Genomic DNA, 16,848 nt, shown 5'->3' with positions numbered 1-16,848 from the left:
GAGGATGGCGGTACAGTAACTGGAAGTGCTGAGGATGGCGGTACATTAACAGGAAGTTCTGAGGTTGGACGTACAGTAATGGGGAAATGCTGACAGTGGAGGTACCGTAACGGGGAAGTGCTGAGTTGAGGTACAGTAATGGGAAGTGCTGAGGGTAGAGGTACAGTAACAGGAAGTGCTAAGGGTGGAGGTAAAGAAATGGGAAGGGGGAAGAAGGGTGTGATAATGAGAAGAATATAAATTGTATATGGTTTTTTTTATTATTTCAGAAAGGGAACACCGCTCTGCACATTGCATCATTGGCGGGGCAGGTAGAAGTTGTCAAGACTCTAATCAAGCAAGGAGCCAATATCAATGCCCAGTCTCAGGTACTGTAACACATCTGCAAAAATACTGGTATAAGTCTGAAAACTATATGTATTTTGGTAATATTGTCATGTCTAATGCTTTTTTGTTCTCAGTACTAACATGAACAAAGATAACTCTTGTACAGCTATATGTTGCATTAATGTTGAATAGAATACACTATCCTCTCACTTCTTAACCTCTATTTACCAAGCCAGGTCACACTGAATACTGTTGTCACCTCCTGTTACTTATACCTTATCCCTGGAATGTGGATACAGCAATAATGGCTGTCTATAGCGTACAACACTGGGGCTTATAGAATGTGGGAATGGAGAACTATCGATATTGTGTATCTAGGATTGAGATTCAGGACACTTGTCACTGTAGACGCACAGGTTATATGGGCACCTGGAAGCAGGCAGTAGCATTTTGTGCAGAGAAATTGCTCTGTGCTCAATGTCTTTTTAGTAAGTATGCATCCCCTGTAGGCAAAACTGATGCTCCCCGCAAAAGACGCCATCTTGCAAACAGCAATCTGCTGCATAATGCACTTGTGTGATGCCCCAGAGTATGTGCTGGAATTCTGCATTGCCAATTCATAAATGGGTTTTTGTATTTGCTAATTCTAAATACCACATAGCAGTGGGACAGTTATGGCAATTAAAGTAATATGTTAATTGTTTGGTAAGATAATAGTATGTAGGACCATGCTCACCATTGCAGTGGTCATAAGAGACCCTTTATAGTACGTACATTAAGGGGGCATCTTATGTTGTATTTGCTGCAGTAGATCTGCGGGTTGGTTTAGCAAACATTGGATTATTAGATTAAATGAGGCTTTTTCATGTCATTACTTTTTCTGCAAATGTCTGCTAGTGTATTATGGAAATGTTTGAACCGAGATAATTTGCCTATAGCACAAATGTTGTAATCATTATGTGTCAAAAGGGATGAAGCAGATGGCATGTGTATTCTGTGGTGTATAAGTTACATTCACCCTACAGGGAGGTAAATAGAAATTTAGCATTTATAGCATGCTCAGTGTCCTCTTCATATCTCAGTAAATGTGCAGTTTGGGTAATATCGTTGCTTCCTGTTTCATGCCTAGTGATGAAGTTATAACGTGAGAGCACAAGTTAATAGGGTGTGTATAGGTAGCTAGATGAAGTACAGCTGGCAGGATTTTTGTCCTTGTACATCTAACAAATGCAGCATCTTCAAGTTTTCTACCAAGCAGTAAGTAAGATGGGCCTATCCAACCTAAAGCCCTGTACACACTAGCCGCCTAGTGGTACCGCCGATATAGTTAACTATATCGGTGGTACCACTGGACAAACAAGATAGTGCATACACACTGAACGGTATTGGCTACCAATGTTGATCAGTGATGTCACTAGGTCCACCTTTATCATGCAGTGCTGACATTATAGTCAGATTAAGCTGCATGAACAGATGATGGTGGGTGAGTGGCGGTTCCTTAACGACGCATGGGGTGCGCGCAGTGTTATTGACATTGATCATACACAGTGGGCTTTTTTTTTTTTAAAGATCTTATAAAAACTTGTCTAGTGTGTACAGAATTTTATATTGTGCAGAAGCTTTTTGAAAAGTATCATCATGGTAGATTAACAAATGTGTTTGTGCATAGAAGTTTTCTCAGAAATTAGTATATCCCCAGGCTTGTTTATTCATTTACAAAAGATTAGAAGGTCATGTACATTTTTATGGTATATTTTGCATAATCTTAAACTTTCAACTAGAGATGGCCTTTTACGCTATACCATTGATAGAAAGATTGCGATGGTTAGCAGAAGGACGATGACCATCCCTAATTGGTGGTCATGTATTGCTGAATGTGGAATTGAAACAATCAAAATGATACATAGAATATCATTTTTATATTATTAATATTGATTTTAAAAGTATCGATATTTACTACTATGCTTTCACAGTTGTAGTCTACAGGAGGTCCGGGGGGCTGGGGCTGCTGCTCTGAATCAGACATTGAAGGATATGTAACCAAAGCAGACTATACTGTATCTGTGTGATATTACAGATTGTCATGACTACGATGTTAGAAGTATGGGGATGAATAAGGGGTGATAATGAATATTGATGTTAGTGATACATCTTAAATATAAATAATCTGTGACAAAAAGACACCAGGGCTCCGCTTTGATTATATTTCCCTGGTGGCTACTAATCTCTGCAGCCCTGTGAACGGCAAACCTAGAGAAGCCTGAGGTGTCACATGCACCTGCCCTTTGCAATTTGAGATCAAAATGTTTTTGACCGTTATTGGCACCAGCTGGATGTACCAGTGTTCAGAAACAATTGAAATTCCAACTTTTTTTGCATTACAGTATTTTACTTCCTGTTTAGCCCTTTAAACTGTGAACACAATCAAAATACTGATGCTTGACTCCATGTGGAGAGTACAGCATGGTCATACCAGCAGTGTGCCAGACCTCACAGGGAAGTTGTGTTGTAGCTTTACAGACACAGGGATTCCTGCGTATAGCCTCTGCAGGAGTCTCATTTATCCCATTGTCACTTTATTTTCTGCAGAACAATTAAACTGAGATGAGGGAGTAGAATTTTTTTCGTACAAGCTACACTTGGGATTATGTAAGGCACAGAAAGCCTGCATTGGCAATCCTTCCCACATTTCTGATTTGTGGCATGAGCAGGATTAAAATGATTGTCATTGCTGAATATACAGTTTAAAATAAAACATGATCATAGCCACCAGTTATTTAGCAGTGGACGGTTCTTCATCCAGCGATGAAAAACCTAGCCACAGGGGATTTTCTTTGGATTAATGTGGAACTCTGCCAGTAATGTCCAATAGTTTATCAGAGGACATTGCGCACAGTCCTCAGATATAGAGGTCACAATGACAGATAGGGACACGTATAATCCATAAATTGGAATTGCAACTATATAAATGTGGGTCACACAGCAGACTGAGAATAAAGCGATGGTACTCTAAAATGTATCACAAATGTTTAAGTAGTAGAAATTAGAGGAAACAAATGCACACAGGGACAGAAAGTAGAAAGTAAATAGAAGCCATCTCCCTCTCTCCCTCATTAGTCTAGCAATCTCCCTCATTTCAACCCTCATTTCACCTATCCCACATAACACTGTTACATTTTTGGGGAAAAAGAGGATTGGGAGATAGATACATTTACATTGAATCATTAGCACTATTTCCCAGCACTTTACCAAGTAGAACTAGACACAACCTTTGGGTGGAGCATGACACGCCCCCTCAATGGGGGTGCTTTGCAAAATTGTATTACCAACTATAATCTCCCTGAAAAGCATTTTTCGGTACTTGTTTCCTAGCACGGCACCCAATATTTTGATCGTAGTACATCTTATACAATCGCATGCAATCTAGCGGCATGCGATGCATGCAATGCGATTCGATTTTTTATTTTACAAGCACCCTGATGGGTGCTTTCAATGTTAAATGCACCCCCATTGGCAGCGCCACCCCCACTATCAACGCCAACCCGAAGCGTGGTAAGTGCAGCGAGGGGTGGCGGTACGTGTCCTCTCACCTTTTCATACCCCCACTATCCACGTAGGCGTGGAGTTGATTTTAGATGCGCTCGCCACGCGTGGGGACACGGATTACTTTACATGTATTACGCGTCCCCTCGCGGGGCTCGTATTACGTGTCCCCTCGTGGGGCTCGCTGCGCTCGTCACACTTTGGGCTCGGTGGCTCACTGCGCTCGCCACACTATCTGAAGTCAACTCCATGCCATCAGGGTGCTTGTACAATGAAAAACCGCATCACATGCCATTTGCTGGCATGCAGTGCTATGCGATATTTCATTGTACAAGCACTCCTGTTAATTTAACATGAATATCGCATCGCACACCACTAAGTATGGTGTGCGATGGGCGCAGTAAAAAAAAAACATGTCGACCTTGCGACCTATTGACCGAAAGTCATATTGACTTTTTTTACCTGTCTACATTCGATATGTCGGGATTTTGACCTTGTCGGGATTTTGACCTTGTCGGGATTTTGACCTTGTCAGAATTTTAAATGTCGGTATTTTGACGATGTCGGGATTTTGACCATCGGTTAATAGCTGTCGGGATTTTGACAGTCGGTATTTCATACCGAATCCTCTAATTATGTGCAACTAATAGAAGGGAAGGGAGAGTGTGTGACAAAATCACTGCAATGCTTTCTTTCAGGACAGTTGTCCTAGGCACACAACTTTTGTCCTGATTGGGGGGGGTATTGGGAGCTGTTGCACTGAGGGATGGTGTAGAGATATGTGCCTAACGGTGTGCTGCTGCTGCATAATAATAAAATATATTCTTCTAGTGCCTGATCCATCTGAGCCATGGCCTCTTGTCCCTCTGTCACTTTATGGCTGCTACTACAGCGGGGAGAATGTGCTGCTACATGATAGGGAGAGTAGTATTATATAGTTGTAGAGAGAGTGTTTATACTCCACTACATGTAATGGCCACTTGGTGGTTCAGTGACACGGAACTTACATATATATCACAATGGCGGCTTTGCTTGAGAGGGTATGGCATAGCCACAAAGGGGATGTATTGTTTATTCTGTAGTAAAGTCTGCATATTTTAGCCTAGTAATGTTTTATTGTTGCCCATCACATTGGCCCTTATTCTGATCGGTGCGGCCGGATCCGAATATGCGGCCAGGACCGTGCGTGCGAAACCCCGCCTTCCATACGGATCGCCAACTCCGTCCGTACGCGGTAAGAAGCTGGCCTGAACGGACCGCACGTGTATTTTTCATGGAATACGCCTCCTCCATCTCAGGGAACCTCCCCCATCATTCGATGGTCGCAGACCATCGAATGCAGGACCGAGTGGTCCACCAGCTCCCGCAACCTCAGACCACATGGACATTTTTCCGTGCAAAAGCAGGGATCTGGGCGGGCAGCTGACATCCGGCGATGTCATATGTCCGCCCCCTACACGTGCGTCATGGCCGCATTACCATACGTACGCCCAGCGTTTGCATGGGAACGCCCATGAAACGCAGGGCGTATGCATATGGTAATGAGCCCAAATAGCCCTTCACGCCCCTCTCCACCCCCTGTTTGGAGTGTTCACATTTCATGTGGGATTTGGCCGTATGCCCCGCTCGCACATGCGCAGAGACGCCTCTGCACATGCGCAGACACAAAACATCGGCGGCACGAACGCACGCGGATATTACCGCACCAACCAGAATAAGGGCCATAAGTGCGTACTATCTCCCAGCGCAGCCCTGCGATGGAAAGGCTGTGTCCCTCTGCTGGGAAGTCACAAACAGGATGGCACATATTTAAATGAGTCAGCAAGGACACACATGCAAAGTGTGCAGAGATTTGTATATTATGTCCATTCACCTGCTATGTAAATGTCACATTAGTATGAAACATACTTAATGTTGTACCCATCAAGTCCTAGCAACAGTTTGCTTCCTGGATTGTGTATTAGTTACCGGGTACTTGGATGCTGGTAATTCCATCTCCGCATAGCTAGACACAGAGAGCCTGATAGTAAGTGAGCTCACAGCTGCACATGCCATGCATTCCATATTTCCCTATACTAATTACTAGAGGACACCCAGCACGTCAGACATTTGGAAAAGGAAATTTTATAATACCCCTTTTGCACCGGCCACCCGGCATATTTGAGTGCTGGGTTATTTTCCTGGGTGCAGCCTGAGCCCAATTCACACCAGAAGCAAATTACCGGGTTAAAGCTTTTCAACCCGGGAATTTGCTAAAAAACCTGGGTTTTTCTGTAATGTGAAAGGGTCAACACGGGTCTTAAATCCCGGCATTCCGACCCTGATCAAGAGCAGGGTCGGAATGCCGGATTTCAGACCCGTGTTGACCCTTTCACACCAAAGAAAAACATGGGTTTTTCCGCAAATTCCTGGGTTGAAAAGCTTTAACCCAGTAATTTGCTTCTGGTGTGAAAGGGGTATACGTTACATATCCCTCTACAATGGAATATCTGTACATTTTCTTATCAAATTTCTGTGTGGTATATGTCACATTTGTATGCATAAAATATGAAGCATCAATAAACTATCATTCAGGGCTTACTGAACATCTACTGTTGATTCCCGAAGAAGATCTGGAAAGTCCGTGTGCCTGAGAGCGTTTTCCGTACATCATTTTAGACATATAAATGCAGTCTTTTCCTCAAGAGGGCTGCACCCAGATTTTTTGAATGCCACCCGACACTATGCTGCTCCAGGGGGCTGTCGGACAAAATCAGAGCTGTGTTGCTCTTATGTTTCTGTCACAAGAACAGAGATCCCTCCCCTGTTTTTAGGAGGCATAGTGTGGATTTCAGCATTTTTCATTACTGCAAAGTATAAAACTGTCGCCTTCTGGGTAGTTTTTAATTAACGCCACCTAATTGGCAATTTTTTTCAGGGGGACCAATGCAAACCATGGCACAATCAAAAGACCATTGAGTTCTGTAGAATGCAAGACAGGTTCCTAATATTAATCTGAATAGTTTTATTAATTGTTTTTGTTTAAATATGATGACAGTTTATTATACAAATGAAACAAAACAATTATTGTATAACTTACATACAGATAGTGGTAGATGCTCATTTAGTTCAGTAATATTACTCAGGTGCATGAGGGAGGGGTTAATACTGAGTAAGTAAAACAAGACATTGTTTCCCTCAGCTCCCTGAATAGTATTAGTAACCAATCTTGAACACTACATGATAATATAATTCAGAGATATTGGTTACATATACCTGCGGCTGTACAGGTGTATGATATGCCCCCAAGCCACGTCAAAGCTTCTCTGTATATTGGGGGTCCCTAGCGCTATATCTAGGTGCAGGGTGCGCCCCCCAAAAACTATCATAAGCTAGGAAGCCCAGTGTGGCATACCAGTGAGATACTATAGTGTTAATAATTAGTGATAGGAAGCCAAAGCTATATAAAATATATTGTTTTTAAATAAATATGATGACCGTTTATTATACAAATGAAACAAAACAAGTATTTTATAACTGTCCACATGCATTTAGCTGTTTGGTACAAATACAAATGTTATCTTATTGTCAGGTCCGGAATATGCAAACATGTAAAAAATATCATACAAAATGCAGAAGATTAGCACTGATAGGGGCTGATTCAGGGATGGGTTGTATTGAGTAAGTTTATTGTTCGCAATAGTTTGAAAAAGGGTACCCATTGCCTTATTTTAAATTAATAAACTTTATTATACAGAGTAAACAAATAACAGACGATTTAAGGGACATACACAGACTGAGATGTGTGATAAGCGTTTTTGCTAAGCTATTTCGGGTAGGTGATTTCCCGGTGTGTAGATCGCCCATAGGGAGCCCATACACATGCAGCGATATGTGCTAAGCAATTTTACTTAAGCAAAAAAAAAAAAAAAGGCAGGGTAGTGGTTCAGGATGACGTAGATCACGATTTCTATTGTTCATTCTATACACACAAAGCGATTTGCAGTAACTTACTAAGCAATTTTGCTAGATTTTGACTGCATCTTCTTAACATAGAACAGCCTTCATCCAGGTCCCCACTTTCACATATCTCCCAGCTTCTAGGGAGACGGAGGAGGGACAGAGGGATGTGCACCGCAGGCGTGCCGAACATTTTGGGGGCGTGGCCTAATTAAAAAGGGATGTGGAATTAATTTATATACAGCAGACCAGAATCAATTTATATACAGCAGACATTGTATTGCAATCTCAGATTCTTCATGAAGCCAAAGCTCTTGGTTTCAGACTTGTCTTTTATATTGTAAACTGGGTGTTGGCTGCCAGATGTTAACCCATATTTCATACCAATGGCCAGTACCAGTATTTATCTCTCACTCACACACATTCTACCATCAGTTTCTAAATCCCTTTGTCTGGTATTAACGCATAATGCACAGCTTTTTTAAATGGTCATTCTTTTAATGCAACAAATGTCTACTGCTATTCCATAAAAGGTAATACTCACTAGATGCTCACTAATACTTACACTAACACAACGGCAGGTACAAGTAAAGAATTTTCCTTAAAGCCTCAAGGAATCATAAATGGATATTAAAACTTATATGCTATGTTGAAATCATATAATTAATCCCACTGGTTACATGGACCCATGATACGGTGACCTCTTATCTGAATGTATATGCTGATGCAGCAGGCGGTGGCATCTTTAGTAAAACGACTCCCACTGCTGGTTTCCTCAGATCTGGTGGCTGCATCAAAAGATGCAACATCAGATCAATTGCATGTACACACAGAGGCATTGGACATCTGGATAAAGGTTGGATCGCACATCACCATCGCCGGCTCATTGCATGCATTAAATATCTGAGATTGCCTAGCCAGGAGCGGTGCAAGGCTTCTAGATGCCCTAGGAGTCGCGTGTAGAAGTGCTTCATTGACAGGGGCATTGGCAGATGCTGCTGTGATTGGATAGCAGATCCAGCTGCTGTCCAATCACAGCAGCCTCTGTCAATTAAGCTTTTGGAAGTGCCGGTTTGTCTTCCCCTTCACCGGCTTCCCCATCCCCGTGTCCCGGCTCCCCACTCCCCTAGTGAGGTTAGTATAATGTCATTTTTTTTCGGCTGAAAGGGGGGGCGGAGGTTAGGACGTCAGCTGCCATGCCCTTTGGCAGTAGCCGGGCGGTGGTCAGGTGTCGCTAGTGGCTGGGGTAGGGGTGCAGTGGTGGCTGTGACAGTGACTCTCACAACCACCTCCGCACATCACTGGGTGCGTGTAATAACACGGAGCCCAGACTCACAGAGATAGCAGCGCTCCTGAACTCCATCCACGCCTGGGCCCACCACCCTGTCACCAGTCCCCGCTCTTCCAGCCTTACCTCTCAGCCTCTTTCGCAGCCAGCACTGGCTAGGGGCTGGCGTGATTGCCGTGGCTCCCCTCCATCAGTACCCCAATAAATCCCCCGATGCTGGGCTCAGGCTGTTCACATAGGGCGGCTGCCGCTGCTTCATTTCTGTTCCTCACTCCTTTGCAGCGTGCGGTGCCACCATCCAGTGGCCGGCGCCCTAGGCAAATGCCTAAGGCTGCCTAGTGGTGGCGCCGGCCCTGTGCCTAGCAAGTGCTAATAGGCAAACATTAGGTTAGCACAGCTCACATCGCTGGTGCATAGCATGTGTATAGCAATGTGTGCTGAGCCTTCTGTGCTAATCTAGATCACTTAGCACAGCTAAAACTTTCCCAGTGTGTAGGGGGCATTATATTGCAGTAAGCTCATGTATCTTTTACAACATTCAAACTGATTGAAGTTTAAATTCACAAACTGTCTATGAGAGTTCCATATCTTATATCAGTATTATAAGAAACAGCTGCATGACTTGACGGCTAATACTTAGCTGGCATCACTTTCTTTAAGATTTTTTTAGACATATTTCTAGAAGTTATTTTATGCAGCTCACACGCTGCGCATTTCGGGACGAAATGTGACACTATACCATGAGCGCGGTACAGGGGTCTATATAATACACATCTGTTGGTAATAAAAAATACACCCCTCCGAAATCTTTAAATCCACCACGGTTCATTTTATATTCCATATAGAAAGAGCCAAGTTATGAACACAAAACTAATGATTACATTGTTTCTCAGAAAGTGCATTTTAATTTATGTACCATATATCCACATAGCACTCATTACATGTAGATGGGGAAGGGGTTGTATTTGGGGCTCAGACATGTACTGTAGTATAGCAAGTGGTTGGGGTTCCTACTGTGATAATGTGATGCTATCCCAAACAGAGGTGGCCCTAGTGAGTTGCAGGCCCAGGTGAAAAAATATGCCCCCACACACGCGCACACGCACAAAGACACAGTGGGGGATATTGACTAAGATGGGAACTCTTTTTCAGATGGGATGTTGCTATGGGCAACTAATGAGAATCTACTTCTTATTTATTTAGTACCTTCTAGAACAGTGGGGGGAGGGGGGGGTCTAAGTACACAGAAACCCCCCTGACAGACAAAAAATGTTTTAGTTAATTTTAAACCTACTGCCGGGGCCCACGATTAAGCCCCACCCCAGTAATTAGCCCCGTCTCCTTTTCAAACATGCTGCTGTGATGCCTGCGTGGCTGTGGCCTGTCCTCCGCTCCAAGTACTTGACACCGCTGCTGCTGCCCATTGCCTAGAGGCACTTGTAAGGGGATTTATTTAATGAATGTATGTATGTAAATACAGTGTGTGTGTGTGGATATATTTATATATATATATATATATATATATAAATATTAGTGCTGTGCAGAATAACGCGCTATTATTACGTCACTGACAGCATTACAGAGACCCTGCGCCCCTCCAAAAATGGCCACCACCACAGAGAAGACTCACTAGAGGTCCTCCTGCACCTCTAGTGTTTGTCACATTGACAGACACTAGAGGTGCAGAAGGCTAGTGGCTGTATCCTTTGTGGGGCGGCTATTTTTGGAGAGGCGCAGGGTCTTTAATGCTGTCAGAGGCTCTACGTCTCCATGGTGCCACTCCTTCCCACAATAGAAACATTTACCTCCCCATGGCAATGAAAATTTAGCTCCACCTGGGCAACAAGCATTTACATTTTCCTGGGCAATGCGCATGTAAACTCCCTATGGCAACGAGCATCGAACCCCAGACATCAAACATGTAACCCTCTATGGCAATGAACATGTAATCCCCCTGGCAATGAGCATGGAACCCCCTATGGCAAGGAGCATGTTTTTCCCTTGGCAACAAGCAAGTAATCCCCCTGGCAACAAGCAATGGAACCCCTGCCAACGAGCATGTAGGTTAGTGGCACCAACAATGCGATTAATCGCATTAAAAAATGTATTTGTTGCCCAGCAAGGGGCTTTTTTGCGATTGCCCCTCTGTCGGTGTACCGGCGAACAGGTTTCCGATGTCGGTATACTGACCATCGGCCAATCATACCACACGCATATATTATGTATATCATTTTTGTATCTATTTACATTTGTTTAATGAACCAGGTATATACCGATTCATCACAGTCTAAATCCCATGCATCTCCTCACCCCCCCCCCCCTTTTCTGGAACCCCCCCCCCCCCTTGCAAATCCTGCATTTGCCCCTGTAGAAGAAAATACTGTTGCTAGACTCTGACAGGACCACCCCTTGGCATGGATACAGACATTTCTGCCCTGTTGCTCCTAAAACAATTATTTGCCTTCTGAAAATGACTGCATGCAGAGCACTCAATATCTACAGAGGACTCTTGCCTGGCATGTGAATGTTTCCCTAAAAAGTGATGCTTTTGCAACACCATGAAATATATATGGTATAGATCATGGGATAAACAGTGTCTAGGTCGACATGCACAAGGTCGACCTTGACAAAAGGTCGACACATGAAAAGGTCGACATGTGTTTTTTTACATTTTTGGGGTGTGACACCTGAGCATATGGACCCCAAAGTGCCTACCCTGTGTGTCTCACCTTTACCATATCGGTTTGACATCACATCATAATACCACCAGGCTAGTACCTTATTGTTACTGTATGTTTCTCAAATGGTAATGTATATATTTAAATAGTACAGAGCACACTTGTGGGTATTCTCTCTGCACCAATACCTAAGTGTCTTTGGCTCTTTAAATAAAAATGTAATATACATTTCTATATATTACCAGTATATGTGGTTTCACTTGCATTGTGGGGGTGTTGGCTGCAAGTTTTCAGTCTAATGATTATTTCCAATAACCAGTAACTATGTTATAACACAGATAAGAACACAATATAATGCCCCATATGCTTTTAATTTCAGAATGGCTTTACCCCTCTCTATATGGCTGCCCAAGAGAACCACCTTGAAGTAGTAAAATATTTGCTTGAAAATGGAGCCAATCAGAGCACTGCAACCGAGGTGAGTCTTGTCCCCTACTTGTCAGCGTGCCCTAAATTCTGTACCATGATTTGTTAGTTTGTGTTTACAATATAAAATACACTACAGTGAAATGTTTTATTTTTCTCTTTAATGCATTTTTACAGAAAGCTCCAAAAACCAGTCATAGTTTACTGTAATCTATGCAAATTAGACCTAGATATAAACCTACGACTTTGAAATGGTTCAGTCCCGGTGCGACCCTGCATTTTGCGCTGTTCAGATCACTTCAGCGAAATGGCAATATTGCTGGTTCATGCTGATGTCATGCGGGGCTGGGGCAGTGCAGCGGAGCGTCATTAAGGGTGGGGGAGGAGACAAGCACTGCCTCCTCCATAGTGTGAACTGGAAACAGGTCGCTCAACAGTATTGACCCATTAACACCGCAAAGCAACTTGGCAATGAACCGGTAAGAACCCTTCTTTTTTACCGGTTCTTATTGCCGTGTTGCTACCAGTTTGCTGGAACCGGTAACCCCTTTCACAGCACACCAATTACCGCCTCGAACCGGGAAGTAACCAGCATGAACCCGGTAATTAAGTGCGATGTGAAAGGAGTATTAGTTACAAACTGTGTCAGACCAACAGATATTGTGGTGATATCTCTCAATGTATAGGTCACACAATCTCTGGGTTCCCTCCTGATGAGGGGAAAAGTTGAATGGTCAACTATGGCCGCGCATACACCAGATGTACAGATGGCTTGCGCGCCCCATGGCAACGGAGCTTGGCGGGGGGTCCCTGATGCCTCCCCCGCCGTCTCCACCGGTCCCCCTTACCGCCTGACCTGGGCAGCGTCTCCCTGAAGCGGAGACGGGCAGGGAGACGCTGCCCAGCCGCCGTGATACTGGGACGCACTTGCGCATTAGACACATGCGTGTCCCAGTCTCTGTCGCCGGCGCTCGCCAGCGCAAGGGATCTGGCGAGCGATGGCCAAAGATGACATCTGTAGCTGACTCAACGTTGGACAATTTCTCATTCCCGATTGATTATTGCTAATACACTTGCCATTTTCTGCCCAATCCATTGATAATCTGTGGCTCAGGCGAATAAATGTATAATATATTCCTAGCATTAGCAACATTGCATTGCTGGTCATTGAATATGGCTTAAAGACAAGTGTGATTATACATTTACCAAGGTTTTACTGATTTGCAAATTTGTTTAAAGACTTCCTCAATACTTTGGTGTAAAAAAAGTGCAAAACAACATCTCATTCCATTATGTATGAAATATATGAAAGGTGTTCGTGCCCTTTTTTGCCGTATGCATTACTCTGAATATGATCTTTCGGGAAGGAATACTTAATGCTTACACAATGAGGAAGTTAACAAGACGTTAATGCGTTAAATGCTTTGCAATGTTCCCCTGTCAGGATGGCTTCACTCCACTGGCTGTTGCGCTCCAGCAAGGACATAACATGGTGGTAGCAATTCTCTTGGAGAACGATACAAAAGGGAAGGTTAGATTGCCAGCTCTGCACATTGCTGCCAGAAAGGATGACACAAAGTCTGCAGCCCTCTTGCTCCAGAATGACCACAATGCCGATGTGCAGTCAAAGGTAAGATACACTCTCGTCTTACCAACAAAACACACTTACTGTGTACTATAAGTTCAAGAGAACTTTATTTTAAAACAAACTGAATTTTTTTGAGAGAGAACACTGTTCTGAATCTGAACTAAGTACATACATTTTTCTATGTTTTATCTGTTATAAGACAAGCATGTTATTTTTGTTTTGTTAAGTAGTATATGCAGAAATTGTAATAAACTGCAGTGACCGCCTCAGTAGCGCCTGTTATGTTGAACATTATTACATACCAAGTGGTACTAATATGTGCTCTTTTTCCAAACCATGCTACTTCAGATGATGGTGAATAGGACGACAGAGGTATAACCATAATCCTTTATTTCTTGTTAATATGTTGCATGCGTCTGTTTCAGCAAATAGTTATTTTGTGTATACACTTTATTTTATCTTATATACTGTACCTATGTACGGTAGCTGTACAGAGTGTCCTTCATTAGAATGACCGTGTTAAGGGTCACAGTGTCTAGGTCATTCCCAAAAGGTTGTAATACACACGGTCAACATGGGAAGAAGGTCAACTCAAGCAAAAGGTTGAAATAAGTTTTTGTAGGTTTTTGCAGTGTCAAATTTTATCTTGTAGAACATGGACTTACAATTAGTGTACCACGTCCCCTTGAAGGGCTTGCTGTGCTTGGCATGCTTTAGGCCAAACCTCTTGCGCCGCAGACCGCTGCGGTCCACCCACACTTTACCATTCCCATTCGTAGTGCATGTGGATGGAAAATTATGAATACTTTTTTTTTTTTAAAGAAAAAAAATTGTGAAAAACTCATGTCCTCCATATGCTGTGTCCATCATTATCATGTCAACCTAATGACCATGGGGTCCTAATGTATGTCAAGCTAATTACTGTTGACGTATAGAGTGGATCCCCTTCCACACACTACTGACAATGTAGCATTCTTCTACATGGGGATGTGAAAGTGACTGGCTTTCTGAATGTAACATTAAGCCTAGCAGAAGGATGGTGGGAGATTGGAGGGAGGAAGGAGTGGGTGGGATGGAAAAAAGGATGACGGAAGAAGTGAATATTGGATATGAAAGATGATATTGTGTGAATTGGAGTGAACAAGTACATGTACTAGATAGTAGAGGAGGTTACTAATAACTAATAAGAGCAGAAGGCCAGATCCATCACTTCATTTGTGTCCTTTAGCTTAGTAAATCTTTATTATATTGTAACTATAACATTCTTGCTTTTAATGTTATGTTTAGAATGCAGGTTTCTAAAAAAAAAAAAAAATGGCTATACCTTTAATATAAAACCTTTCCAGAACTTTATTATAGTGTCTTGTACATGCCCATATTAAGTTATCTCTAGTAACAGGGCTCTAACTGTTTGCCTTCCGTCTGTGCTCTTTGTCAGCATGGTATACAATCAGGCAGCTTTTATTTAATTTTCCTTGGATATAGCACTAAGGGCATTCTGACTGATTCGCTCCCCCGCACGTTTGCACATGTGCTTCTGCGCATAAGCTTTTATGCACATGTGCAGGCTCTGTGTGCGAACGGATGTGGTGACTTGCATAGTAGCTGGCCCATTCGTGCAGAGCAGGGGGCGTGGGGTGGCAGGCACGGGTCACGCCCATGAGAACGCCCAGTGTTGGGCGTTCCCATGCAAATGCTGGGCATTCCCATGCTAATGGTGGAGTGACGCGGGTGCCGGGCTGCCCGCCCTGTTCACGTTGCTGGGCGCCGCAAATCTCAGTCACCAGAGAGTGACTGAGATTTGCAAGCGCTTAAGAAATAATTTGATGGTCGGTGACCATCAAATGATTTCGGCCCCGCATGCAAGGCTGCAAATGGATTTTTATGCGAAACACTAATTTGCATGCATGCAGGGAAAATCGGCGTGCGAGAGGGGGTCGGCCATTCATGCGGGCGGCGTTTAGTTGGCTTGCAAAGCTGTGAACTTTGCAGCTTTGCGAGTCAACGGGAATGACCTCCTAAGTGCATTCATGAATCCTGTTGTTTCCATATCAGAGAGAAAAACTTGCTGAATATATAAATGCATGGCTGTATAGCTCAGAAGCCAGCATGAACTCAGCACTGTGCTCAACGTGTTACGACTGTGAATGTGAGCATCCTGGGGAGATTTTAGCCCTTTCGCCCCTGTAATGCAACAGGTCTGCTCATAAGAAGGACCTTATGTGCTGCACCTGGCTTTCACATTACCTCCTTAAGAGCAGAGACCCATGTCACTCTCTGTGCAGGCCCGTCTTCATTGCCGACACATTGGCCAAGTAGACACTGATGTCTGCACCCCTTATAGATACACTCATCATGGGTTCAACACATTGTAAATGATGCACCTGTCTGTATCTCACCCGCATCTCTTTCTCAGCCAGCACCTGATATATTGGCTCCTGACCTGGGATGTATACAGTCAATGTAATGATGACCATAATATCAACAGTACAATGTCAGCAAATATGATGTAAATATTGTTGAGATGTCAATAGATAACTATCCCTTATTGTGATAATAATGGGGACTGCAGTCTGCAGGGCTAATTAGCCTCTTTGAAGATTTCTTGTCAAAATTCCTGTATTATAGTGTTATCATAGCTGGAATACATTCAGGGGAGGCTCCATAGGTGGGGCGGCAGCACAGATCAGAACTCAAATAGGGGATTGCTGCCGTCTGGATGTCTGACGTCAACAGAACAGAAACCATTTCATTAAACACTGCAGCATTCATCTTATCTTTAACCTGTAATTAGCTGCAGTGCATATTAACAACAAAGATGGAAGGGGTCAACCACTAGGTCAACCACTAAAGGTAGTCACATGAAATAGGTCGACATGGCTAAAGGAGGACGGTCAACCCAAGCATTAGGTCGACAGTCAAAAGGTCGACATGGGTTTTTCACGTGTTTTTTTTTTGTCATGAATTTAGATGTGAGTCGACATGGACACCATATCAGTGTACCGCGCCCCCTGGCATGGCTCACCATGCTTCGGGCACGGTGCCACGCTGCACTCGGC

General features: G+C 43.4%; 1 protein-coding gene across 39 annotated transcripts in view; it reads left to right on the top strand.

Annotated features, from left to right (window-relative positions):
- Positions 1 to 16,848, top strand: part of ANK2 (ankyrin 2) — a 486,040-nt gene that overhangs the window by 327,512 nt on the left and 141,680 nt on the right. For 30 of the 39 annotated variants that reach the window (XM_083174515.1, XM_083174496.1, XM_083174502.1 and 27 more), the window contains 4 exons: positions 270 to 368; positions 12,155 to 12,253; positions 13,646 to 13,831; positions 14,138 to 14,161. In XM_083174515.1, the coding sequence (XP_083030641.1) occupies positions 270 to 368; positions 12,155 to 12,253; positions 13,646 to 13,831; positions 14,138 to 14,161 (408 nt within the window). The remainder of the gene's footprint in view (positions 1 to 269; positions 369 to 12,154; positions 12,254 to 13,645; positions 13,832 to 14,137; positions 14,162 to 16,848) is intronic. The other 9 variants (XM_083174530.1, XM_083174529.1, XM_083174524.1 and 6 more) reach the window with 1 other exon arrangement.

The sequence above is a fragment of the Crinia signifera genome, chromosome 1 (genome assembly GCF_055691185.1).
Source record: "Crinia signifera chromosome 1, ASM5569118v1, whole genome shotgun sequence".
NCBI lineage: Eukaryota > Metazoa > Chordata > Amphibia > Anura > Myobatrachidae > Crinia > Crinia signifera.
Note: the sequence above shows the minus strand (reverse complement) of the source record. Positions and strands in the feature narration are given on the sequence as shown.